Source organism: Chionomys nivalis, chromosome 9 (genome assembly GCF_950005125.1).
Source record: "Chionomys nivalis chromosome 9, mChiNiv1.1, whole genome shotgun sequence".
In the NCBI taxonomy this organism is placed as follows: domain Eukaryota; kingdom Metazoa; phylum Chordata; class Mammalia; order Rodentia; family Cricetidae; genus Chionomys; species Chionomys nivalis.
The window spans coordinates 83,783,105-83,810,353 of NC_080094.1; the positions used below are offsets into that span (position 1 = coordinate 83,783,105).

Sequence of the window (27,249 nt, forward strand, 5' to 3'; positions counted from 1 at the left end):
CTGCAGCAAGTGTTTTTAACATGCCCAGCCGAGGGTATGAAGGTATGACATGCGAGCTGGGCAACAGCCTAGGAACCATGTGGTCCAGATCACCAGATAAGAGTTACAAATGCACTTTTCAAGGGTGTCATCAGAAATGAAAACCACACTAGTCACGTTAGGAGCAGAAGGGACTGTAGTGAAGACGAACCTTAGGACCTTAGGGGTTGGTGGGTTCTGAGCACTTGGGGGCTATACTGTTGTAGTATTTGCTTCTTGTGTTACAGGAAATCAAGAGCTTCTGTAGAGTGAAAGCCCATCCCATTTCCTTCCCAAAGCTTGCTCAAACCTGCTTAATTGGTGGAGATGACGTTTTCTTCTAGAGTGAAGGTGTGAAGACTTCCGCAGCAACCTGGTACGGTAACTCAGCAGCATGGAGATTAGATAGGTCAACTGCCCAGAAGCCGGGTGGGAGGTGGACTGGGGGCTGCTGCTGACTTTCTAGCATCTATGTACTCAGGGGAACTCATAAACTCCCACATGGTATGTGTGACTTAATTTTCTCAACTTTTATAGAATCATTTCTTTCTTACTGGAATTCTATTCTTCATTTGACAAAGCCCTAACCTGAGACTTAAATCCACAGGACAACCTGCTTGTTCCTTTAGGAATATACTTCTATTTTTTGTTTAAAACACAAATTTGGAGGAAAAAAAAAGTCCCATTTCAAATAACTAATAGGGAACACCAGTGGTAAATGATATTGTGCTAGGAAAAAGAACAAAAAAGGCAGACACCAATCACCTCCATTTTCCCAAGATTAAATGATTATTAAAAAAGCGCGCCACACTGTATAGAAATCAACATTCTCTCCCATAATTCTGTGCATTGGGACTATAGAAATGTCACTGTCCCTGCTCCACATCTTCAAATTAACATCCTCAGGTCACAACAGTAAGTCTTCCCAAAGGGGACCTTCCGGAAAAACAAACTGTTTCCTCGGCTTATATTTCCCTGGAAAAGAAAAGAAACAGAAATAAAGTCTAGCATGAAGACGAAAGCACTCACACCGGGACACATTTCTAGATGTGACTGAAATGACTACCAGCACTTGGACCTGCCAGTAAGGCCAAGTGACCGTGTTACAGAACTTTCAATAAGCTCCTTTTTATTGTTGTTTTTTGAGACAGGGGTTCACCATGTAGCTCTGGTTGTCTTAGAACTCACTATGTAAACCAGGATGGCCTTGAACTCAGAGATCTGCCTCCCAAATACTGGGATTGCACGCACCACCACTGCCCAGAATATTAAGTTCCTCTTAGCACTAACTTTTTCATATGTAAAACAGCAGCATAGAGAATGGCGTCAATCTTCACAGGGCTAGTTTGAAAATGTTATGGGAAGTGCTTGGTATGCTATCTGATACATTGTAGATGACTAATACAGTTTTGATGTTTTCCTAAGCACATACAGGATTAATGGTTTCCCAGATAAGGTTTGTCTGGCAACTTCTGGCAATCCATTTTCTATGTTCTTTCCTCTTACAAAGGGCATTAGTTAGAAATGGGACTGCACTAGGAGACTGTCCTATAAAAACAGTAAGATCTTGCTGGGCGGTGGTTGCACACGCCTTTAATCCCAATACTTGGGAGGCAGAGGCAGGCAGATCTCAGTGAGTCTGAAGCCAGTCTGGTCTACAGAACAGTTTCAGGACAGCCAGCACTGTTACACAGAAAAACCCTATCTCAAAAAAGCAAAACAAAACAACAAACAAACAAACAAAACCCCAAAGACCCCAGTAGGATCTGGTCTTGAGAAGAGCTGGGAGTGTAGCTCAGTGGTGTTTACCACATGATTAAGACTCCGGATTCAATAATAACACCACAAAAAGAAAAAGAAAAACAGTTATGAGAATGTAGTATATTGGCAGAGCTCTTCTTGCCTATTATTTGGAAGGCTCTGGGTTGATCCCCAGCATGCCAGAAAGCAAAAACAACAAAATAATAAAGATAAACAAATGAAAACAAGAAAGGAAAAAACTTAGAAGAAAACCACAAGGATGGATTGATTGGATTCAGTTGGCATGAACAGTGAGCAAAAGTAACCATAGTAACAACTGGACCTTTTCATTCAGAGTCCAGTCTGGGGGAGCCCAAGTTCTGTGAACAGAGCCATTCTCATTCATACCCTGGGATCTCAAGTAATGCAGCAAAGAGCTTCTTCATACCCTTCTCTGCAATTCTTGAAAAAGTGCAGGCCACGCAGAACCATCTGTAAACTGATGGCCTTTAAGTGATTCCCATGCTAAAGTCAGTGGACAGCCCATCCATTATCTTAGTTCTTCATACAACTATGTCTAGAGGTATCAAAAATGTTTGGTCAGTGATATAACCCTCACCAATAACTATAAACTATAGCTTTGACAACGTCATCTACTAACAAAACAGGAAGCAAGCAACTAGTTCTGTCAGTATCACTGACAAAATTTTGTCTAATAAATAAGTAATGTCTTATTTTCAGTCTTCATATCTAAATGTGGGGAAAGAAGTATATAAGATGTTCTGAGTAGTTACAGAAAGGCAAGTTTGCTGGGCTTCTGTTTAGTCTGTGTGAGGTCCTGGGTTCAATCCCCTGCTCCAACAATAAAGGTAAGTTGGAAATCAGGCTATTGCTTAAACAACTAGGAGAATTATCTCTCTGGACCCTATTTGTGACTTTCATTCAATCGCTCAAATGGCTTGTTGCTGACATGTAGGAGTTTGTACTTCTTTACCGCAATGTAGTTTTTAGGTACCACGCTTATGCTCAAGGGACATACACAACACTGTAAAGCTACTGATTAGCAGTTAAAGAATGAGTTAATATCAGAATTCAAGGCACATCATTTAAGAGACCAAAAACAAAATGAGAGATAAAAATACCGCTTTTTGTAGCATGCACCAGCAATCTACCCAAGAAGTATATATTGGGGAATAAGGAGGAGATCCACCAGCAAGCCTGAAATTGAAAACATTAGTTACTTACAAACATTTTCAAGGGACTTTTTGGCAAAAATTTCCATCATAGGTTCCCTGAGATAGTTTTAATAATTACACCAGAGGAAAAGACCACCCATCGTAAAGCAGGTTTTAAGTCAACAAACAGAAACTTCTATTACTATATATGTTTAGTATATATTCTTGTATTCTATTATTATTCTCCCTCACCCCTTCTTTTTCCTTCTGAGTCAGGGTTTCTGTGTTGCCCTGGCTGTTCTGGAACTCACTCTGTAGGCCAGGCTGGCCTTGAACTGAGATCTCCCTGCCAAGTGCTAGGCTTAAAGGTGTGTATCACCACCTAGCTCCCTTACTTCTCTCATTTTTTTTAAAAATATTTATTTATTATGTATACAATGTTCTGTCTGTGTGTATGCCTGCAGGCCAGAAAGAGGGCACCAGACCTCATTACAGATGGTTGTGAGCCACCATGTGGTTGCTGGGAATTGAACTCAGGACCTTTTGGAAGAGCAGGTAGTGCTCTTAACCACTGAGCCATCTCTCTAGCCCCCCTTCCATCTCTTTCAATACCTCCTCATCCCTACTGAACTCTTTCTCAGAATCGTGACTTGGTTTTATTTTGTGATACATTTAGATTTTTCATGAGTGGATAAATGAACAACCATATGACTGACCATCAGGGAAAATGGATTTTTTTTTTTTTTGGTTTTTTGAGACAGGGTTTCTCTGTAGTTTTGGAGCCTGTCCTGGAACTAGCTGGAACTAGACCAGGCTGGTCTCGAACTCACAGAGATCCGCCTGCCTCTGCCTCCCAAGTGCTGAGATTAAAGACATGTGCCACCACCGCCTGGCTGGGAAAATGGATTTTTAAATGAACTTTCTTCATAAAGAATCAAGCTATGATAGCAGATATAAGCACTGCTGACCACACTCTCCTATCTGAATATAATCCAACCACTTCCTAACTAGCTCAAAAAAAAGGAAGAAAAATTATGTCTATGTCGTTTTGCCTACATGAATGTCTTTGCACCATGTCTTTGTGTGGTGTCTGAGGCCAGAAGAGGATCCCAGAACCCATGGATCTGGAGTTCCAGGGTCTGACTGATATGGCCTCAAACTCACCGATCTACTTACTCTGCCTCCTGAATGTTAGGATTAAAGATGCTCACTGCCAGGACCAGCTATTTAACTCATTTTAAAGCATGTGCTAAGCTAAAACATGGAGATTGTTCTAAGAATCAGAAAACAAATACGATAGTCAAATTTGGCTAAAAATTCCATGGAGCTATTTCAATTTTTGTTTGAAAACAATAACATGTCTAAATGACACATTAAGCCAGATATTATATCAGAACGGTTTTAAGTTTCGTTTTTCAAGGTTTTATTTATGAATAGGTGAGCATGTTTGTGCTCATTTGTGTATGGGTGCCCACAGAGATGAGAACAGGATGTCAGATTCCCTGGAGCTCGAGTTCTAGGAAAAGGTGAGTCACCAGACGTGGGTGCCGAGAACCAAGCTCTGGTCCTCTGGAAGAGTAGTATGTGCTCTTAACTGCTGAGCCATCTCTCTAGCCTGTTTTGTTTTCCTGACACAGGATCTCATGGCCTTAAACTTGCTATGCATCTAAGCTTAGCTTTGAATACCTGATCTTGCCTTCACCTCCCAAGTACTAGGATTACGGCACATGCTACCATAGCTATGGAACAGAGTTCCGAGTTAATTCTAGAAGCAAAATATTTGCCAATGTGGTGGAGTCACTTGACATCTGGAACTGGAAATCAATGGTGTTCTCTAACATACTCCAGTGCGAGACTTGTGGAGACAAGCAACTCCCTGGGGCTTACTGCCCAGCCAATCTGGATGAATCTGAGAGTTCTAAGCCAACCAATGAGAGAACCTATCTTAAAGACAAGGTAGACGACCTCTGAACTCCACAAGTACATACATGTACCCTGCACAACACATGCACACAGTGTCATCAATGCCTATCATGTGTGCACACACATACACACTTTACAATTTTTGTTTGTTTTTTGAAACAGGGTTTCTCTGTAGCTTTGGATCCTGTCCTGGAACTAGCTCTTGCAGACCAGGCTGGCCTCAAACTCAGAGATCCGCCTGCCTCTGCCTCCTGAGTGCTGGGATTAAAGGCGTGCGCCACCACCGCCCGGCCATACTTTACACAAACCCCTACAGACGGGCATACATACACATAATTAGTAATAAAGTCTTAGGGGGTGGGGAGATAGCTCATCAGTTAAGAGCATTTGTTGCTCTTGCAGAGGGTGCAGCTTCAATTCCCAGCACCTATATGGTGGCTTACGATGGCTATAATCCCAGTCATATGGGGTCGGGGGGCAAATTACCAAACTAAGAAATGCAAAGTAGGGGACTGGGCCTGCAACTAACTGGTGGGGTGTACATGCCTAGCACACGCGAGGCCTTGGTTTCCGTCCTTCATGACTGCAAAAATAAAGACAAAATCAAGACTGAGGAGAAGGCTCAGGGGGTAAACACTGGTTGCGCAAGTCCTAGAATTAGGTCTGGATATGCCACACCCACTCAACAGTTAAGACTGCATAGTGTACAACCCCTATAATCCGCACTTAGTAGGCAGGGGCAGATGATCCTGTGGCAGGTTGTCTAACTAGACCAGCTCAACTGAGCTTTGGGTTCAGTGAGACACCCTATTTTGTAAATAGAATGGAACATCATTGAGGAAAACACCAAACACATCAACTTCTGGCTTCCACATGCACCAGCCAAAAACCCAAAATGCACTTACCCACAGTTGTTGACAGCCATAAGATTAGATACAAGCACAAAGGGGTATGTCAACATACTGGCAAAGAACTGTAAGACAGCAAGAAAACAGCTGAGTTACCAAACCATTCTCAATCTTCACTGCTCCCCTCTCTCCTCGAAGGCCTAGTGCTACTACTGCTCAAATATCCCAACAGTAGTCCTGAGCTCGCAGAGCCCTGGAATGCTTTTACATAGTTTTGAGCCCAGAGGCACCTTTTTTTTTTTTTTTTTTTTTTGCCACAATGTACTTATATATCCAAAATTTATCAAAAGGCCAAGACAATCTTCTTAATCTATGCTGAGGTCTCATTCAAATGGAAGTAAACTGCTTACTTATGAGAAAAAGTTGTGCCTTTTTTTTTGGGGGGGGGGTGTTCCGAGAAAGGTTTTGCCCTAGCTGTCCTGGAACTAGCTCTTGTAGACCAGGTTGGCCTTGAACTCACAGAGATCCGCCAGGGCATCTGCCTCCCGAGTGCTGGGATAAAAGGCATGCGCCACCACAGCCCGGCTGAGAAAAAGTTTTAAAATAATACAAATAAAGTATTTCAAAGTACCCCTGAAAAGAAGATGAGCACCCTCTCAAAGACAATGGGAACTACTTCAGAAATCCCATTTTCAGCTGTGTGATGAGTGTCAGCTACCCAACTGCGCGGGAGGCTGAAGCAGTTTTCCAAGGCAGGTGAGATGAGATGGCTCAGTTACAGTCAAAGTTGCCAACACAGATGGACCTGAGCTCAGTCCTCAGAACCAGCACCCACAAGTCAGTCTCCCTCCCTCCTTCCCTTCCTCCCTCCCCATGCATGCTTTGGCACATGCACAGTTCCCACATCCCAAATCAATGTACGACAGAGTGTTCAGTTCTCTAAGTGAGATGTGAAGGGCACAATGTGCAGCTGCCCCACTCCCCCATGAAAGCTAAGCAATACAAAACACACGGGGCAAGTAAAAGCCGCTGTGAGAGGGCAGCTATACTCTCCACCACCTCTGACACAGAGGAACCATGTGACGGACATTTCCAGGGAGGTGGCTGGCAGTTTTAAAACACTGGTCATACAGGCCGGACTTCACCACCACCACCAAACAAACTGTTCCTAGAAAATTTAGAGGATTAAGAAACTCACTCCTGTGACAGCTTGGGAATAACTTTTCATTTCATTCATGGTAGAGACCTAAAATAGGAAAAGAGCTTTTATTAGAATGACTCACACACAAAGCTGATAGTAAGTTAAAACTCACAAGAGTATGACAGTGTGAAAATGAAGTTTAATAAAAACAAAGTATCTATGATGAATATAAAAAAGTGGCAGTCAGGGGCTGGAGAGATGGCTCAGCAGTTAAAGGCACTGACTGCTCTTTTAGATGTTCTGAGTTCAGTTCTCAGCAACCAACCACATGGTGGTTTGCAACCATCCATAATGAGAACTGGTGCCTCTTCTGGCCTTCAGGCATACACGCAGGCACAACACTGAATATAATAATTAACTTATTTTTGTTTTTTAAGATGGGATTTCTCTAACAGCCCTAGCTGTCCTGGAACTAGCTCTTGTAGATCAGGCTGGCCTTGAGCTCATGGACATCTGCCTGCCTCTGCCTCCAGCCAAGGTTGGATGGTGGTGCATGCCTTGTATCTAGCATTTGAGAGGTACATATAAGTGGATCTCAAGGCCAGTCTTGTCTATATTAGTTCAGGCAAGTCAAGGTTACATAGTTAGATCCCATTTTAACAAAAAATTGGCAGTCAAGATGATTGACATAGGGAGACCCTTTCAAAAGATTTCCAGGGGCTGGAGAGATGGCTCAGCAGTTAAGAGTACTGGCAACTCTTCCAGAGGTCCCAAGTTCAACTCCCAGTAAGCACATGGCGGTTCACGGCCATCTATAATGGGATCTGATACTATCTTCTGGCATGCAGGAGTATATGTAGATAGAGCACAATATACATAAAATAAATATATTTTTTTTTGAGACAAGGTTTTTCTGTGTATCTTTGGCTGTCACTCTGTAGATCAGGCTGGCCTCGAACTCACAGAAATTCATTTGCCTTTGCCTCCCAACTGCTGGAATTAAAGGTGTCCATCACTGCCCAGCTAAAATAAATATATCTTAAAACACTAAAATAAATAAATAAACAGCCAGGCAGTAGTGGCACAGGCCTTTAGTCCCAGTATTTGGGAGGCAGAAACAGGCAGATCTCTGTGAGTTCAAGGCCAGCCTGGTCTACAGAGTGAGTTCCAGGACAGCCAGAAAAATCCTGTCTTGGAAATTTTTTTTTCCCCAAATTGATCATTCTCATCAATAACTACTGGCAAATTCCTATCACACTAGGATGATGTAGGAAGAAATGTACCAGTCTCAATATTTGGAAGATAATTCAAACCCTCAAAACCTCTGAGACAGAGATTTCTAGGAGCCCCTTCAATACCCCAGAAGATGTGGTAAACCCCCAAATACAACAAACAGCTATTCTCCTTATATTGTATGCTCTAAAACTAGGTATCGGAAAAACAAAAAGTCTCAAAGCTGTAACAATATCAGGGCTAGATCCACGGGTACCCTCTATAGGAAATAGCACGTCAGTCTTTATAAACTCAAATGATCTTTTTTACTATGTAATATTCTGTTTGGCACATACCAAACTGCCATCTTACTCACAGCTACAATGACTGCCAGGTGAATACAAAGAAAGCCCTCACCAGCATATCTTACCAAGGTTATAACCTACCCCACTGTCCAGTGCATAGGTATTGATGAGATAAGCCAGTGAGTTACAGAGCCACAAGGAAATGACGTCACCTATGAGGCGAGGAATTAGACCCCTACATGAAGACATAGTAAGCAGCAAAAAACTATGATCAGTAAAAGAGATATCTGCTTGGTATAAACACATCTCGAAAGCTAAGACATTTAGAAACATTCTAGGGGACTGAACAGCACCAAACCCCAGAATGCAGCCCTCATTCCAACTTCAGTCTGGTTAGCAGCTGTACTTACTAATGTTGACCTGTAATGGCTTTTGTTCCCACTTTTAGAATACAGGTCAGCTATAACCCTTTATGAATTACAGCCAACAGCACACTTTACTATTAGTAACCATAACAGGAAGGGCCAAAGACTTGCAAGGTGCTTTGCAGAGGAGATTTACAACACTGTTTTACTAAACTCAAATTTGGCAGGGCAAAAGATGAAGGGGAAAAACAACAATAACAAACAAACAAACAGTGAGAATGATCCAAACAGAGAGAAATATCAAAAGCATGTTTCCAGAGGCTAGGGATATTGTTCAGTTGATAAGAGAGCTTGAAGCACGAGACCCTAAGTTTGATTCCCCGGTACTATACAAACTGGGGGTAATAGCCCATGCATGTAACTCCAGCACTCAGTAGAAAGAGGCAGGAGGAGAGAAGTTCAAGGTAATCCTTTCCTTTACATAAAGTTTTAGGCCAGACTGGAGCACATGAAACCATGTCTTTTAAAAGAAAAATTCAAGAATTTTTAAGGCATTCATTTGCTGCATGGCAGTGTTTTTAAGTGATGGAACTGGCATTCAAACTCAGCGCTTCCATCTGCGCAAGGTAATATTCCCAGTGTCACTCAAACTAGGTCAATCAAACACAGGAAACACAAGTTTTTCACGTCGGCTGGCCTCAAACTTGCTATGTATACAAGAATAACCTTTAACTTCTGATCCTCTTATCCCTTCCTCTTGTTTTTTTTTTTTTTTTTTTTTTTTTTTTGGTTTTTCGAGACAGGGTTTCTTCTGTGGTTTTGGAGCCTGTCCTGGAACTAGCTCTTGTAGACCAGGCTGGTCTCGAACTCACAGAGATCCGCCTGCCTCTGCCTCCCAAGTGCTGGGATTAAAGGCGTGCGCCACCACCGCCCGGCTTCCCTTCCTCTTAAATGCCAGGATTATAGGCATGTATAGTCCAGTATGCCCAGTTTTATATGTGCTAGAGACTGAACCTAAAGCTTTTCATATGCTAGGCAAGTACACTACAAACTCAGGTACATTGCAGGCTCCTCAACACTTTTAAAATGAAACTGGTGCTGGCTGGAGAGATGGCTCAGTGGTTCAGAGCACTTACTGCTCTTGTCTGCTGTGTAATAATCCTTCTGTACACTGTGAAAATGTGCTGCTCTCATTGCTAATGAAAAACTGATTGGCCAATAGCTAGGCAGGATTTTAGGGGCAGAGAGAATGCTGGGAACAAGGGCGGAGTCAGGAGTCACCAGAGAGACAGAGGGAAGAAACAGGAGGTACAAGATGAAAGAGAGGTAACATCATGTGGCAGAATGTAATTAATAGAAATGGGTTCATTTAAGTTATAAGAGTAGTAATAAGTCTGAACTATCAGCTGAGCATTTATAATCAAGTGTCCCTGTTGGTTATTTGGGAACTGTTAAGTTGGAAAGAAAAGTCTGCCCACACTCGCCGAAGACCCTGGTTTAGTTCCCAACACCTACATGGTGGCTTACAACAGCCTCCACCTCCAGCTCTAAAGGATCTGATTTTCTCTTCTGACACATACCCTTCTGCTTATGTGTACACTCACACATACAAATAACATTTTAAAATGAGACTAATGATAAACTGTCCTTTCTATTTGTCAGAATACTCAAAAATTAAAACAATACTCAAAAAATGGAATAAATTTAGGGTCTGGTGAGTTGTCTCACCCAGAGGAGCCCAGATTTGACCCCTAGCAGCTCCGTGGAGACTCACAACCATGTGTGACTCGAGACCAGAGGCTCTGACACCATATTCTGGCTTCTTCACATGGTGGCCTCTGTACATACATGTAACCAAAACATCCATACATACAAAATAACAATCAAACAAAAGAAAAGAAAAAGAAATCTGGGGCTCAGCTCAGTGGTAGAGCATGTGCAAAAAATCCGTATTTGATTTTTAGCATCAACTAATTATGGAGACGCTACCACTTCACTGCCCACAGTGAGTTTCTTGTTAGTCGAGCACAATAGTTTAAACTTTCCAAAGTCAAGCCTTGCAAATGCTTATTCTAGAGTAATAAAAATACATGTTATGACTTTTCCATCTTTCAAAAATTAGTATTCTCCTTTTAATAACTGTATTATAAAGGAACTTATCATAAAAAAATTTGACATAGTGCTGAACACCTTTAAAGTTAGTACTTGGAAAGCAGAGGCAGGTAGATCTCAGTCTATCTCAAAAACAAAACAAAAAAGCAAGGCCTGGTGCAAGTAAGGGTTTTTGTCACCATGGCTGACACCCCAAGTTTAATTCCTGAAACCCAGGCATTAAAAGATAAAACTGATTCTCTCAAGCTGTCCTGACTTCCACACCCGTACCCACAGGAGAGGTATGGAGGTCAGGAGCTCAAAGTCATCCTCATTCAGTCTGAGGTCACACTGGGCTATAAGAGACCTTGTTTTTTTTTTTGTTTTTTGTTTTTTTAATCTTTATTTCAAGCATATAAAATATAAGTCAGTAGAGGTCTTAACATAAACCTCGAGAGAACATTTTTTTTTCCCTCAAAATTAAAGACTCATTGCCCTTATTTTCAAGAAAGCTTTTCTACTAACACAAAAATGATTAACAGGAAAATCCAACATTTACTCACGCAAAAAATCCTACAATGCCTTCTTCCCGGTAGATGGTTAATATGGAGTCACACAGCCCGCTAGGTAACGATAAAAGGTAAAGGACACAGAGATCATTTGAGTTTTGAGAAGGGAATTTCACCCCCCACCCCCAGCAGGGTTTCATTGAGCCCAAGGCAGCCTAAATTTATTATGTTGAGGCTGACCCTGAACTCCTGCCTGCACTTTCCGAAGTGACCTGAGATCACAGGTATACCCCATAACACCTGGCTAATAATTACTTTTGACAAAGTCAACTTCGTAACTCCCTTTCATCAAAAATTTCTAGCACTGGTTCACTCTTGTAAAGTAGTTAAATTCTATTAGAAAATAAAGCTACTGGGGCTGGAGAGATGACTCAGTTGTTAAGAGCACTGGGCGCTCTTCCAGTGGACCTGGCTCAATTCCCAGCATCTACATGGTAGCTCACAACCTTCTGTCTAACTCATGTCTCAGAGGATCTGGTGTTCTCTTCTGGCCTCTGTGGGCACCGGACATGCATGTGGTGCACAGACACACAAGAAGGCAGAACACCTACACATTTAACAAAATAGTGAAACAATTAACTATGAAGGAAGGGATAGCTGGATGGTGGTGGCGCACGCCTTTAATCTCAGCACTCAGGAGGCAGAGGCAGGTGGATCTCTGTGAGTCTGAGGCCAGCCTGATCTACAGAGCGAGTTCCGGGACAGTCAATGCTACAGAGAAAAACCCTGTTTTAAAAATCCAAAGCAAACTAAAAAGACTGTGAAAGATGTAGTGTATGCAGTTCAGAATACATTTAGCTGGAATGATGCTCAGGGCTTAAGAGCATTTGCTGCTCTTGCAGGACCCAGGTTCAGGTCCCAGCGGAAATGGGGGCTCAAAACCATCTCTAACTCCAGTTCCAGAAGATCCGACACTTCTGGCCTTAACAGGCACTGAACAGACTGCACATGACACACATACAAACAAGCAGGCAAACACACACACATATAAAAAGAAGAAGAAAAAAAACCCCAAACACCTACCAGTACTTGGACTCTCTGCCAATGAACTGTACCATAGTTCTCAGCGTGATCACTGTAGGACAAAGGCAAGACTGCTTTAGGAACTGTGTTCAGAGTCAGGGAGGCTGCTTAGCCAGTAAAGACGGCTGCTGACAAGCCCCTCAACCCGTGTTTGATCCTCAGAAACCAAGTTGTAGAAGGAGAAAACGGATTCCCAATTGGCCTCTGACCTCCACATAAATGCTGTAGAATGCCTGCCCCTCCTCTGCCAAAATAAATGCAAAACAAATTCTTGAATTAAAGAAAAACCCACCAACTATGTTGAGATTATTTTGGTAACCCTAAGAGTTTTTTTCATCTAAAGACACTTCACTATCTGGAAGAAGACAGCAAAGCAGGTGAACAAAAATATGAAGGCAGAGCCTTGCAGTCAATGCCCACACCAAGATAAAGAAATATGTAGAATAATGAGATTATTTTATGCCATCAACTGCAAACATACCGTGGAAGGGATGTGTAATGAGGGTAGCAGCAGAACGAGCAATCATCTCTCGAGTTGTCTAGAAACAATCAAAACACACTTCTGAAATCTAAATAAATGATATTCATATTCCGGTAAGAAATGTAGGTGGACACTCAGTATAGGGCAAAGGACTAGGAGCCGAAGCTTTCCTGTTTTGGAGTCAGGAAGCAAGCTCCAATGGGATTAACCTAATATTTTATCATTTCATTATACCTTTCATGGATTTCAACCCTCTATTGTAGTAACTTTCTGAAATCTCCCTGAAAAAGAGACTTATTTTCCCCAACCCCATAGAGAAGAGAGAGGGTTACCTGTTTGAATAAAGTTACCAGAGTTGGACTCATTCACTCATTTGGCAGTAGAGGGAATTAAACCCAGGGCCTCACACACTATGTAAGCAAGTGCTCTACCAACAAGCTATATCCCTGGCCCTCTTAATATTTTTTTTCATACAATATCGTTTGGGCTGGCCTTGATTTTACTCTGTAGACCAAGCAGGCCTTAGAGTTTTACTCCTCCTGCTTCAACCTTCCCAAATACTGGGACTACAGGCCTGAGCCATCAGGTCTGGCTTTCAAAGCTGGGCATGGTGGTGTATTCCTGCGATCCCATATGGGGGAGAAGATGAGGCAGAAGGATTGTGAGTTTAAGGTCACCCTGGGCTAGAAAATTGATTTTTAAAATAAATAACAACAAAAAAGAATAGAATTTGGGGCTGGAGAGACAGCTCAGTAGTAAAGAATACCGGTTGTTGTTTCAGATTTGGCTCCCAGCACCCACATGGCAGCTCCCAACCTTCTGCAACACCAGTTCCAAAAACTACCCCATTGGCCTCTGCAGGTACCAGGCATGCATACAAGCAAGCAAAATACCCTTCCCCAATAAAAGAACAAATGTAAAAACTGCCTTGGTCTTAACTACAGAGGAAGCTACACCTGTTCCCAACAGCAGGCCATGTTCTTCTTTTGGGTTATTAGACAGGAAAGCTCAATTTAAACTGGGAACAGACCTGGAAACGCAGAAGTCATGATCCTGGTTCAACAACAAAGGGTAAATTTATTTCTTACCTCTTTGATAACTTGGTCAAAGGAGGACGAGCCTTCCTTTTGTACATTTCCAGGTACTAACTCCTGGAAATAAAAAAGACAGAAATCTTGATGATTTTAAATAGAAATCTTCAAACCCATGGCTATCCCATAAGCCACCAGCCACTGAAATGAAAGAAAAAGTCCTGGTTTTTCTCCTATAAAGAGTCAGACAACGGGGGGGGGGGATGGATCACATAGAGAACAGCACCAACATACCTCGGGTTTCTCGCACTCCTGGTAATGCTACAGAAAAAATAGAAACAAGTAATAATTAGAGTTATTAATGTATCCTTAGAAGGCAATGACAGAAAATTGAAAAGCACTGACTTCTCCTGCAGTCTTCCCAATTTCCACCTCACATTAATCGAATGGAAACAACTATCTCTCAGGTGGCGGCACTGCAAAGCTGAAAACAGCAAGCATCTGAAGCAAACACCCCTAAACCTTTCCCCTTGGCATCACAGGCCAGCGCCTATCATATGCCTGGTTTGAAAATGTTTTTTTTTTCTTCTCTCTCTCTCTCTTTTTCTTTTGGTTTTTCGAGACAGGGTTTCTCTGTAGCTTTGGAGCCTGTTCTGGAACGAGGCTGGCCTTGAACTCACAGAGATCCGCCTGCCTCTGCCTCTTGAGAGCTGGGATTAAAGGCGTGCCCAGTTCGCTCTCTCTCATTTTTTGTTTTTGGAAAATATTTATTTATTAAAGGCCGGGCTGTGGTGGCGTACGCCTTTAATCCCAGCGCTCGGGAGGCAGAGGCAGGTGGATTTCTGTGAGTTCAAAGCCAGCCTGGTCTACATAGAGCTAGTTCCAGGGCAAGCTACAAAGTTACAGAGAAACCCTGTCTCTAAACGAAATGAAACGAAACAAAACAAAAAGGATTTATTATGTATACAGTGTTCTGTCTGCATGTTTGCCTGTAGGCCAGAAGAGGGCACCAGATCTCATTACAGACGGTTGTGCTTGCTGGGAGTTGAACTCAGGACCTCTGGAAGAGCTCTTAACTGGCTGAGCCAACTCTCCAGTCCCCAGCTTTGACCTCGTAAGAAGCAAATACCAACAATGGCCTTGAACTTGTGAACCTTCTTCCCTGCCTCTACTTCCTCAGTGCTGGGATTATTGGCATATACTACTGTACCAGTTTATGTGGTGCTGAGGATGGAACCCAGGGCTTTTTACATGTCAGGTAACAGTCCACCAACTGAGTTATAGCCCTAACCCTCCTACTTTAAGTTTTTAATTTAAAAAGAACCCCCCCAAGGTCATTGTTTATTAAACATAATATTTAATAGGGAATTGTTAAAACCACAGTCCAGGTTCCTACTCTTCTCACGGAAAAAGCAGAAATACCAAATTAGGGCAAAGTTCTTTTCTTTATAAAATAAAACAACATAGAATTGGTACTTAGTGTGAGTGTCGCCATCGCCCCACTTTCTTCTGTATGTGACTGCTTCTAAAATGAGCAAGACAATTTTCTCTTCTGGAGAAGACTATTAGAAAATCCCCGATTATACCGCAAGAGGAAATATGGCTTCTGGTATATTGTAGAAATAGAGAATGCACTCAGGAAGCAGAGACAGGCAGTCAACACAGCGATTTCCAAGACAATTAGGGCTACATAGTGAGCTCTTGTTGGGGAGGGGAGAAAGAAAATACAAAATGGGCTAGAGAACACACGTTTAGTAGGTGACAAACAGCTTTATTTTCTTTGCCTCTTTCTCTCTCTCTTTGTTAAAGACAGGTCTCATAGCTAATAATGACCTTGAATTGATCTCTTTACTCCTGCCTCTAACTTCCAAGTGCTGGGCTTACGCTTGGGAGACCAAACCTGAGTTTTATTTTCTAGTCTTATCAGATAAAAAACATGCAATACTTTCTTTAGCAAAAAGAATTAATTTAACCTCTACTCCCCTACCCTCCCACATCACCCAAAGAAGTCTCCTCATCACCTAGGTCTGTACTACAACACAGACTCCTGACAGTCACTGATACCGACTACCCTAGGGTCTTCCCAGCCGACCGTGGCTTAGGGAACAGAGTAGGCAACAATGCCAATAGATGAAGATGCACAAGACTCTTGGAAGATGCCTACAAGAATGGGCAGAAGGCCCAGGAAGACAAGGGTATGGGCTTTTCAGTTGTAGAACATGTGATCAGACTGCGAACCCCAAGATTTTGTTATTTACTGGAAAAACCTGTTTTTAGCTGTGGTGTGGCTCAACCTTAGCACATACCTTTAATCCAAGAGTTTTCTGATTGAATATTGTAAACAGGATTAAATAAAGTCAACCATACATAGATCAAGAGGCAAAGCAAACTACCAGTTGACAGGAAGTGAACAAGAAAAAACAGCAACAAGGAGTCAGGACAGTGAACAGAGAGGCACAGGAGGTAGAAGGAAGGGACACTGAGTTTGAGGAGAGGTTTGAGATGGCTGAGGAGGAAGGTCAGTTGGGTGCTTTCTCTGCCTCTCTGAGCTACCAGGCTTTCACCCCCACATCTGGCTCCCAAGTCTCTATTGGTAAAACTGAGCGATTGAGATTTTGTTAAAAATACTTTCCCCCTTCAGACTGTGAACATGTCCTTTTGAAAACATCCTGCAGTTCACGGCTTCCTTTCTGTCCTCAGCTCTGTAATCTTTTATGCACATCTGGGTGCATAGATTTCTCCCAGGCCAAATGCTACCTATATGTGTCCAGGGGACCTCAGGCATAGCTCAGCACCTTCAAACTAGGTTCCCTAGAATGTCACATCAGTGGTTGCCTTCTGTGTATAATATAACACCCAGCCCTTGAAAGAATGCAGGGCACAAAGGGCTAAAATGCTATCCGTGGTCCTGGTAGAGGCCTATCCAGGAAGGCCTACGGCAATGCTGAAGTCTGGTACAAATTATAACAGTGATCAGACTTAGAAATCAAGGATTGCTCACTTGGGCTGCTCATTCAAGTTTATAAAATGTCTGGAAACGTCCCTAATGCTGACAGTAACAGCTTCTACAGCCCCTTCAGCCTCAGGTGCTCTAGGAGGTGCCCAATACCCTCCTACAAACCACTACACATAGGCCAGGCTACCCAGCTGCTATAGCATTTCACCATTTTGACTGCTTGGAAGTAACCAACCCTGAATCAAATGGGACCAGAACCTGGCAGAAGCTACAGGAGACCCCGACCAGCCTCACAGTATGTTTCAGACCACTTTCCTTGCCATGGCCACCCTCCATCTAAACCAGCTGGCACCAGGACCCTCAGAGACTCAGCACATGGCATGGCCACATGTGATGTGAAGAATCTTGAGATGTATGGGCTTAGACCCCACTCCACTGCAGCACAGGGCCATGGGACTGTGCTTCCAAAAACATTTACTACATGCATTGATCAGGGTTTTGTTTGTAACTTTTAAAAAGGCAAGCAATGAGACCAGGTGTGGTGGCACACACCTTTAATCCCAGCACTAGGGAGGCAGAAGGATCTCTGAGTTTGAGGCCAGCCTTGTCTACAAAGGGAGTTCCAGGACAATCAGGGCTGTTGAGAGAAACCCTGACTTGAAAAACCAAAAAACCAAAATAAAAATAAAACAAAAACAAACAAACAAACAAACAAACAAAACCCATGAGGCTAGGTGTGGTGGTACACACCTTCAATCCCAGCACAAAGGAGACAAAGACAGAGGGATCTCCAGGAATTCAAGGTCAGACTGGTTTACATAGCAAAACCCTGTCTCAAAGTAAATAAAAAAGTCATACAATGAAGAAAAAGATTTTTAATATGTAATGTAACACATATACAAGGTTAGGGAGACATCTTGGTAGGTAAAATCTTTGCTGCATAAACATAAGAACATGAGTTAGGCTCCCAAGAACCCATGTAAGCCACGTAAAGTTTCCATTTACCTGTAATCTTTGTGTTCCTACAGAAAGGTGGGAGGCCGAAATAGAACCCCAAGACCCTGGGGGCTAGCTAGCCTGTTGTGTACACATAGTGAATAAAGAGACCCTGTTTCAAACAAGATGGAAAGGACTCACACTAGAGGGTGTTCTTTGACCTTTGCACGTATACAGCGACTCATTTGCTCTAATATGTGCACACACACTGAGAAACATGCATACACATCACACACAGACAAAACTAAACCCAACAACACAAACTCTGAAATACACAGAAGAGTGAACAAAAGCAGAAATATACAACTAGTGAGGCAAGCATCCATACAGCCACGAACCACACTGCCACCATCCCTGACCTTGTGTGTAGATTCTTTTTCTGGTAAGTTCCCCTTTTCCAGGTGCTGGAGATTAAAACCAGAGCCTTGTACAGGCTATGTCAGCACCTACCACCAATCTGCATTTCAGCTGTTATGTTCATTTTTCTTTCTTTTTTAAACTTTTTAATTATCTGTGTTTATCTACCACACATACATACAAAAAATCGGAAGAAAACTTGTAGAAGTCAGTTTTTGCCTTCTATCATGTGATCTCTGGGGATCAGATTCAAGTCATCATGACATCTTCAACTGCGAGCCACCTCAACTGTGCTTTTCTTTTCGAGACAATGTCTTATGCAACCCAGGCTGGCCTATAACTCAGGATGTAACTGAGGCTTGCTTTGAACTTCCTGATTCTTCTTCCCCCACCTCCTAAATGCTAGGGTTACAAGCACAATCCACTATGCCTAGCAGCAGCTCTTGCTTCTTTACTTTTCAATATTTTGAATAGGAAATGTGTCACTGAGATAATACTAGCAATGTAAAAGGTAACTCCAGGAAAAAAAAGTGTGTTTTACTCAGATTTCTTCCCTTACAATAACTAAGTAAGTAATAATAATAAAAAGTCAAACTGTATAGGTGAACAGAAGTACTTTCTATTCAGAACCGGTTTTAAAGGAAGAAGGTCACATATATCAAAGTCAATGACTTTAATTGCACAAATTCCCTTTGTTTCATGGGGGAAGAGTGGGCATTTCAAGAACATGTTTTCAAAGCAGGCACGTGGGCAACCACTCAGAAGGCAGAATCAAATTCAAGGCCAGCTGAGGCTACTAAGCAAGTTCTGAGGCCAGTCTATGCTTCACAGAGAAATCCTGTCTTCTATCAATCAGTTAACCAATTAATCAATTAAGAGAAAAAAAATGTCAGGCTATTAGTTTATCTTTGAAATCAGTGGAATAAATTGTGCACAAAAGGCAACTAAAAGGTATGAGAACACTGACTTCCTCTTACCTGTAAGACTTTACCGTGGACCACAGTTCCAAGGACTCCCGAACACAGTCTTGGAGTTAAGCCTCTGAACAACCCACGCCTCCCATCGATGCTTGCAATGTGCTGAGCTAAGAACAAAAGTCAGAGCTTTAGGTTCTAGTCCAAAAACATAGCTACAAGAAATCTCTCTCTCTCTTTTTTTTTTTTTTTTGCCGGGCGGTGGTGGCGCACGCCTTTAATCCCAGCACTTGGGAGGCAGAGGCAGGCGGATCTCTGTGAGTTCGAGACCAGCCTGGTCTACAAGAGCTAGTTCCAGGACAGGCTCCAAAACCACAGAGAAACCCTGTCTCGAAAATCCAAAAAAAAAAAAAAAAAAGAAATCTCAAGGCAGCAGCCCTTCTGCGTAGTTTCCTTCAGTCACTCCAGCCCATCCATCTTCAATGTCATCCATCCCAAATAAATCAAAGGCACCTACCATAACAAAAGAGACCAGGAAGCTGACATACTTGTCGCCCAAAAATATTTCGTCCTATTGTTGGAGGAAGAGGCTCATATCCCACCTTTAAAAACAAAGGAATATATCAACACTAAGCAAATCCCCAGGAATACTTTGGCTGCAAGGTCTTAAAAAAAGAAAATCAGGCTCAAATTCCTTTGTGTTTGGTGCTGAAAGTGAACTCCACGTCCATCCTTATGCTCCATGTCTCTATCAGCAAACTACCTTTAGCTCCATAGTTTTTACAAATAAAAAAAATGCAGTTTATATTTCTTAAGGCTTCGTTGAAGTACCGCCCTTATTACTCTTTTGTCCTGTTGTATAGATTAGGACTGGGTTCAATAAACTCCAAGTTGCCCTTTGAGATGAAATCTGCAGAGTAAACCATGAAACTAAGATTATCAAACTGAAAATAGAACACGGAAACCATTGTGTCAGGAAAGTCTGTTTATCGATAAGGCTAACAAATACTTTTACAATTTTTTTCTTCCTTTTTGAGTTTTGGAGACAGAGTTTCTCCATGTAGCTCTGGCTGTCCTGGAACTGGCTCTGTAGACCAGGATGGCCTTGAACTCAAAGATCCACCTGTCTGTGTCTCCCAAGGGCTGGGATTAAAGGAGTGCGCCACCACCACCCAGCTTTACATTTTTATATTTGAATAAAATAAGAAAATATTCACTGAGCCAGCATCAACTGCCTGCCTCTATGGTTAACTAGACAACAAAGGCAAATGCATACAGTTAGGTAATTCACTTACGAAAATAACTGCATGCTAGGTCCATGTTAAATGTACAGTCTCATTAGCAATATACAGAAAGTCATAAAAATTAATGATTGTCATTTTATTTACACAATAAATTCTGGACTTGTAGTGCCAAACGGATACTTGAGAAAAAAATCCAGTAGGAGAGTTTGGACTCTATTGTTGCAGTTCCTTCATCTGTTGCTAATACTCCCCCTCTGAGCTCACTGAAAGGCTACCGTGTGAATTTTAAAACAGTATTTGGGAATTTCACTAACCCCCTGAGATACTTGGCAACACACAGATATTGTGAAATCAGACTTTAAGATAGCAAATTGTTGAGGTAAGAGCACTAAATGTCACTAGAAAACACTGCCCTTTTGAGAACTACTGAAGAGTTTGCACTGCAAAATGCAGTGTAGCCCAAATGTGCCTCTGCTTTAGACAAAGGGGGTTCAACTTCTACACTAAAAACTGAACATCCATCAGTCAACTTGGCAATAATTTGTATGAGTAACAATTGAAAAAAATGAGGGTCCATTCTGCATGTCTTTTCAGAACGGTAAATAGTGAGGACAAAGATTCTAAGGCCTGCTTCCTTCGGTAACACAAGGCATGGGGTGAGTATGTCAACTCTCAATAAATGCTTGCTCAACAAGGGGAAAGTTAGAACAGCAACTGAAAATACGATCACCAGCTAAAAGTAGGTTTCTTTATCCATGAATATAAAATATCACGTAATAACCAGCAGATCAGAAAGTAAGCTAAAGGAAGGCATTTGATATTACGTTTAAACTCACTAAACAGAACTGATTGCCAGCTCTGACCAACGTGATTTTTCATTGTCATGAACCACACGGGCGGCTGTGAAAGCGCTCAATGGATCCTTAGGAAATCTGACTTCATTATTACTTCTCAATGAGATCCTTGTGTATATCCGGGTATCTGGTGTTAAAATCTCTCAACGGAACAGAAGTAGAAACAGCAGAACAGAAAGAAAAAGCGAATAAAAACAATACGATGTTGGCTTTCCTAGAATTTCACATTTGTCCTGAGATGAGTAGCTCACGTCTCGAGTTTGAGAAGGAGTGGAAGAGGCGCGGTGAATGTCAGTTTCAGAGGGGCGACAGGGAAAGGCTTGGGAAGCCCTCGGTGGCGATCGCCCAGGATCAACCGCAGAGAAGGAAAACAAAGTTGAGCAGAGCCAAGGCAAGGAAGGGCAGGGTGGCAGTTGGCTGCGGAGCGGGAGCGGCCCGCCCGGAGCGAGCCTCGGGATGTTTCCCAGGGGGGCCGCGAGGCCGTGGAAGTTGTCCCTGACGGGTGGAAAGCGCAGCATCGCGGAGGGGAAGGCCAGGGACGCCGAGGGCGGCGGCGACCCCACAGGACGCTGACCGGGAAGGGCAGGGCGACGCCTCATACCTGGATGAGCACTTTCACGTACATGAGCGGCTGGGACAGGATGGTGAGACCGGAGCCCAGGAGCACCTGACTGGCCGCGTCCGCCATGATGGCACCCGCGGACGGACGGACGGACAGACCGAGTCACCAAGCGGCACAGCCGGTTCCAGATCACGTGTCGGAGGCGCCGGCTTTAGTGGCCCGCCCGCCGCGCGCCGCCCGCTCAGGCCCCGCCCACGGTCCCGCCCAAAGAAACGGCAGGCGCTCGCGAGGGGGCGCCCGGGGCGGGGCGCGCATGCGTGCCGGAGTGGGCTCCGTGCGCCTCTAGGACAGGCCATTTCTTATGCGCTTGCGCAGGCCGGAAGTGTCCGGAAGGAGCGAGGCGGGGTGGTGGTGTGGGTGGGGGAGGTGATGACCCTGGCGGCCAAGGCAAGGTCATGAGGGAAACACCCCGTCGGCTCTCAGGCTCGGTCCACGTAAAGTTCAGTGGGTGTTTTCCGTTAGAGCTGTCCTGTCTCAATGGCCAGCAGATACCATCCTGTCTTTGCATTTATCACTAGCTCTGTGGTAGAGCACTTCCCAGCATTTCACAGAGCCCTAGGCTCAGTCCTCAAAACTGGAAAAAACAAAGCAACAGCAACAAAATGTGCTCCCTAAGGGTCAGATGTGGTGTCAGGCCCTTAATTCAGTATTTGGGAGGCAAAGGCAGACGGACGTGTGCGGTCACGGCTAACCCAGTCTACAGAGTGAATTCCGGGTAAGCCGGGGTTACATGCTGAGACAGTGTCATATTTTCTGTCTTCTCTGACCTACTCTAAATTCACTTTACCCACGTTTCCTACCTGTTGCGTTATGGCACCTGTCACTGGGGAATTGTCTTTGCTTGTTGACAGTGTCGAACTCTGATTTAGGAATCGAGATGGCCTTTGTTCAGAATTTTATTTCCAGAGTCTGGCACGTACCAGTATTTACGGTACTCAATATTTATTACCAGATGAACAGATATTTCAGTACCCATCATGCTATCCAAGCTATTAGAAGTAAAATGGGGAAAAGGTGTTGCTGCTCCTTGCACCTTTGCCCCGTGTTGGCCAACACCTCGTACAGGCCGTGTGTAATGCAGAGAATGAGGAGCCGAGAAAACTGCGTGTGGAATCTGGCTTTTCTTCCGCATCCATGTGTTATTTCTCTTTCTTTGTATCTAAATCTATGGACAACACAACTAATTTACCTTCTCAGACGTACGAACATTAAGTGAAACTGTCTATGGAGTTTTTTGAAAACTTGGTTGAAGTTAGTACAGCTCTCTATTCACACAAAACCAGCTGATATTAGAAGGCAGTTTGTAGGTCAGTCACATGGGCTTTGAAGTTCGATGGGCCTGGTTCACAGTCTACCTCTGCCAGTTTGTAACTGTGACCTGACACAGGTCATATCACCTCTTTAAGACTTTTAGGCCAATGAGTATAGTAATAATCCACTTCTTAACATTATCTAAAGGGATGAATAAAGGAATGCCAACCTAGCCTGGCACACACATCAAATGTTATAGTAAAATAGTACCTTTTAGAATCAATCATAAGAAACTCACAAGTTGTTTTTAAACTAAACACAAATATTTCTCATCTGTAAGAAGTCATCTAGTAAGGGGATTTGTGCCTTGGTAGTGCAAAATGAAAATCCACTGTTTCTGTCCTATTTGTGTTTGAGGCATGAGAAGCTCAGAGAGTATCACAGGGCTGAATGGCTGGACAGCTGAGACTGTTTCACAACATTCTTTAATGGTTCATGGTAAAAACGCATAAAGTTTCGGGAAGACTGCAAAAGGGGAGGGAACTGAAGTTAGAATTATGGGTAAGAGAAGAGCACAATCCAAACGGGCCATTGGTAAAGATGTGATATAAATAGTAATCCCGATGAGAGGTGAGTGTGCTGACCCTAAGATGGGTGACTTAATAACTTACAGTCAAGCTGTGAGCAGAGTCAGAAGTGATAGGGACAGAGAACCTGAATAGCACCATTGTAGTGGAGAGCTGCGGGCAGGCCTGCCTTTCGTCCCGCCCGGCTCCCACATGGTTAGCTTTACACCCGAAATAACAACACACAAATTGTATTCATTTAAACACTGTCTGGCCCATTAGTTTCAGCCTCTTATTGGCTAATTCTCACATCTTGCTTAACCCATTTCTAATAATCTGTGTAGCACAACAAAGTGGTGGCTTACTGGGAAAGATTCAGCATGCTGACCTGGTGGCTGGCTCCATGGTGTCTGACCAACTATGCTTTCTTTCTCCCGACATTCTTTTCTGTCTACTCCACCTATCTAAATCCTGCTCTGTCAAAAAGCCAAGGCAGTTTCTTTATTAACCAATGAGAGTAACTCATAGACAGATGACCCTCCTCCATCATTTCCCCTTTTTCTGTTTAAACAAAAGAGAAAGGCTTTAACTTTAACATAGTAAAATTCTATATAACAAAACAGTTATCAAGCAAGAATTACAGTTACAATATTTATATTTTATCTTTTATCATAACTAAGGAAAACTATAACTATCTAGCCATTCTTTAGTTCCACCAAAGACTCCAGAAGGGTATAATATTACCTAAGTAAACAAGAATTAAACAACTTCCAAAACTCTAGAAATGACAGAGACATCTTGCTACCTGGACAGTCACCCAAAGTTCCTCTGTACCGTTGAGGCATCCATCTTTGGCCTACAGGTCCATAGTATCCAGCAGACATTTCCATGGAGCAGGAAATTTCAAAGGCAGTTTAGTCACTTTCTGCCGTGTCCTGCAGAATATCTTGCAGACTCTTTTATGAATGAGGAACCCTGAAAGACCATCTCACCTTTAGGCAAGTTCAGCAGTCCTCTCTCTGCGGGTTCTTCATGTCCAGTTTATGTAATAGTCCAAGCAAGAGCAGTTTCTTGCCCAAATGGCTACCAAACTCCATAAGGTGCCTCTTCGATGCCCATCCTCCTCTTGAAGTAGATTGGTGCTGCCAGGAGCAGATGTATCTCATTGTCATGAAAAGCCCTAAGTTATTAAAACATTTAAAATGCCATATTCTGTAGTCTTTGAAAGATATGAAGAATGCCTATCTAAATGAAATATATATATATATATATTATATATATATAAAAATCTAACATGACTACAAGCTTGGCTATTATTGATGATTATTCATTAACAACCTATATTTCCTGATTATACATTACATTTTTAAATGAATTACACAATCACAATACCTTAACCAATATTATAAATACATATACATATAACAAAATTGACCTTAAACTTGTATCAATAAACCAGTATTCATACCAATGCAAATTATTCATATCTATATCATATCCCCTTTAATTGTAAAAGAACATTTACAAGCAATATTTGGGAATATGGGCGCAGTTTTTTCTCTCCAAACTGCTTCGTGCTTAATAGGGATGCTGTTATTTAGGTCTTTCACGGTGTAACCTGTCACTAGGTTCATCTCAGTTGGCAGTTGAGCAAAGTAATTTTTTGAGGGTGTTCACAGCAACCTTTCAGGAGGGTGTGGTCCATCATACCATATTGGGATAGAAGCAATCCACAGGTTCTCATCCTCTGTGAAAACAAAAGAAGAACTTTTCCAAAGCATCATAACCTTAGATCCAAATTTTGAAGTCAAGGTATTTTTAAAATATCTATATTGGTTTAGTTCAGCAGCATTTATAAACAAATATCTTTTAGCAGCTGTTGCTCCTTTCTCAGTATTCAAACAATTCAAAAAGAGCATAATAGCATACAGTATCAGGATTTTCTGTGTAATTTCCATCTTTGTGTGGCTTTACTTTAACCTCTATTTCGTTTATTTTTACTTTTTGAGACAAGTTCTCTGTATATCTTTGTCCTGGAATAACTCTGTAGACCAGGCTGTTCTTGAACTCTCAGAGATCCATCTGTTTCTGCCTTCCAGGCATTGGGATTAAAGGTGTGTCCTGCCACACCTTGAACTCACAGAGGTCAATCTACCTCTACCCCTTGAAGTCACAGAGGTCAATCTACCTCTGCCTCCCAAGTGTTGGAATTAAAGGTGTGTACCACCACACCCAACTACTCTCTCTCTCTTTTTTTTAACTTTAAGAACTTTAACTTTTAGCCTGCATATATTCTTAACACACTGTAAATCATTTAGAGGTTTTCTTTGTTTTTGAATCTCTCTTTACTGTATCTCTCTTTTTCTGACTACATGAGCTTTTAAATTACTGAGCAATATGGGTAGGATTAAAGCTGTGGCTTTGTTGGCTGGACCCAGCCCATTCCTTAGCTTTCCGGCCTCATGGCGGAGGTACTGCTGGAGCCATTTTTATTGCCACAACTCTGTGGCGTTTCAAAGTCCCTGCCAGCAAGCAAGCTGCAGCAGTGTGCTTAACCACACGGACCGCCTGCCTGAAAGTGTCAGAGTTTGCCCTGGCAGGATGGCCCAGAAAGCTGGCATTTTACAATGGCACAGTTTTTTTTCTGCTACGGCTGAAAACCGAAAACCATGCAGTTAGCTTTTTATCAACCCAGTGTAAGTATTTTGTGGCAGGACCTCTTAAAGGGCTTCAGAGTTTTGCAGCTAAAACTGAGTCAGGAAGCCTTTCTTAGATGAGAGCGCTTGCTTGCCTCTAGCAAGCAGAGCAGACCCGAGAAGTTGCTGCCACCAAGAAAACACGCTTTACTCTATTCTTTTCCAAGCTTTCTCAGGCTTTCTGTGGATTCAGTTATCCACGTCTGGGCACCATTTGTAGTGATGAGGCGAGCAGGCCTGCTTTCTGTCCCGCTCGGCTCCCACACAGCTAGCTTTACACCTGAAATAACAACACACAAATTGTATTCTTTTAAACACTACCTTGCCCATTATATGTGGCCTCTTCTTGGCTAACCCTCATATCTTGCTTAACCCATTTCTAATAATCTATGTAGCACCACAAAGTGGTGGTTTACTGGGAAAGATTCAGCATGCTAACCTGGTGGCTGGCTCCATGGCGTCTGACCAATTATGCTTTCTTTCTCCCAGCATTCTTTTCTGTCTACTCCACCTATCTAAATCCTGCCCTATCAAAAAGCCAAGGCAGTTTCTTTATTAACCAATGAGAGTAACACATAGACAGATGACCCTCCTCCATCACACCGTGGCACAGGCGGCAAGGCAACATTTGAGAAAAGAGGATATAATAAGTAATGTTAAACTCCCCAGAGGCAAGGTATTTAGTCCAGGAAACGGAAGGGATTTACCAGATAAAACACTTCCTGGCTGGGAGAGGTCTAACCTGGGAGACATCAAAGTTTTCCTTTCAGTTCTGACTTTACCACTTTCTTGGTGTTGGGGAACATACCCCAACCTCCTCAGTTATGGATAACTCTGGGTAGTGCCGCAGAAATCAGGACACAGGGGATGC

General features: G+C 42.7%; 1 protein-coding gene across 3 annotated transcripts; it reads right to left on the reverse strand.

The window, feature by feature from the left end:
* Positions 1-784: 784 nt before the first annotated feature.
* Positions 785-22,033, reverse strand: Mtch2 (mitochondrial carrier 2). Of its 3 annotated transcripts, none has more exons than XM_057780637.1 (13): positions 21,845-22,030; positions 19,663-19,747; positions 19,209-19,315; positions 14,217-14,243; positions 13,980-14,042; positions 12,892-12,949; positions 12,411-12,462; positions 11,382-11,441; positions 8,504-8,597; positions 6,903-6,950; positions 5,762-5,829; positions 2,901-2,976; positions 785-993 (listed from the first exon to the last, which is right to left on the reverse strand). In XM_057780637.1, the coding sequence occupies exons 1-13, from the start codon at positions 21,929-21,931 to the stop codon at positions 907-909; spliced, it is 912 nt and encodes a 303-aa protein (XP_057636620.1). In that variant the 5' UTR covers positions 21,932-22,030; the 3' UTR covers positions 785-906. The 3 variants fall into 3 exon arrangements, with proteins under 3 accessions (XP_057636620.1, XP_057636622.1, XP_057636621.1); XM_057780639.1 differs by having other exon boundaries at positions 21,867-22,009; XM_057780638.1 differs by lacking the exon at positions 2,901-2,976 and having other exon boundaries at positions 21,845-22,033.
* Positions 22,034-27,249: the final 5,216 nt, after the last annotated feature.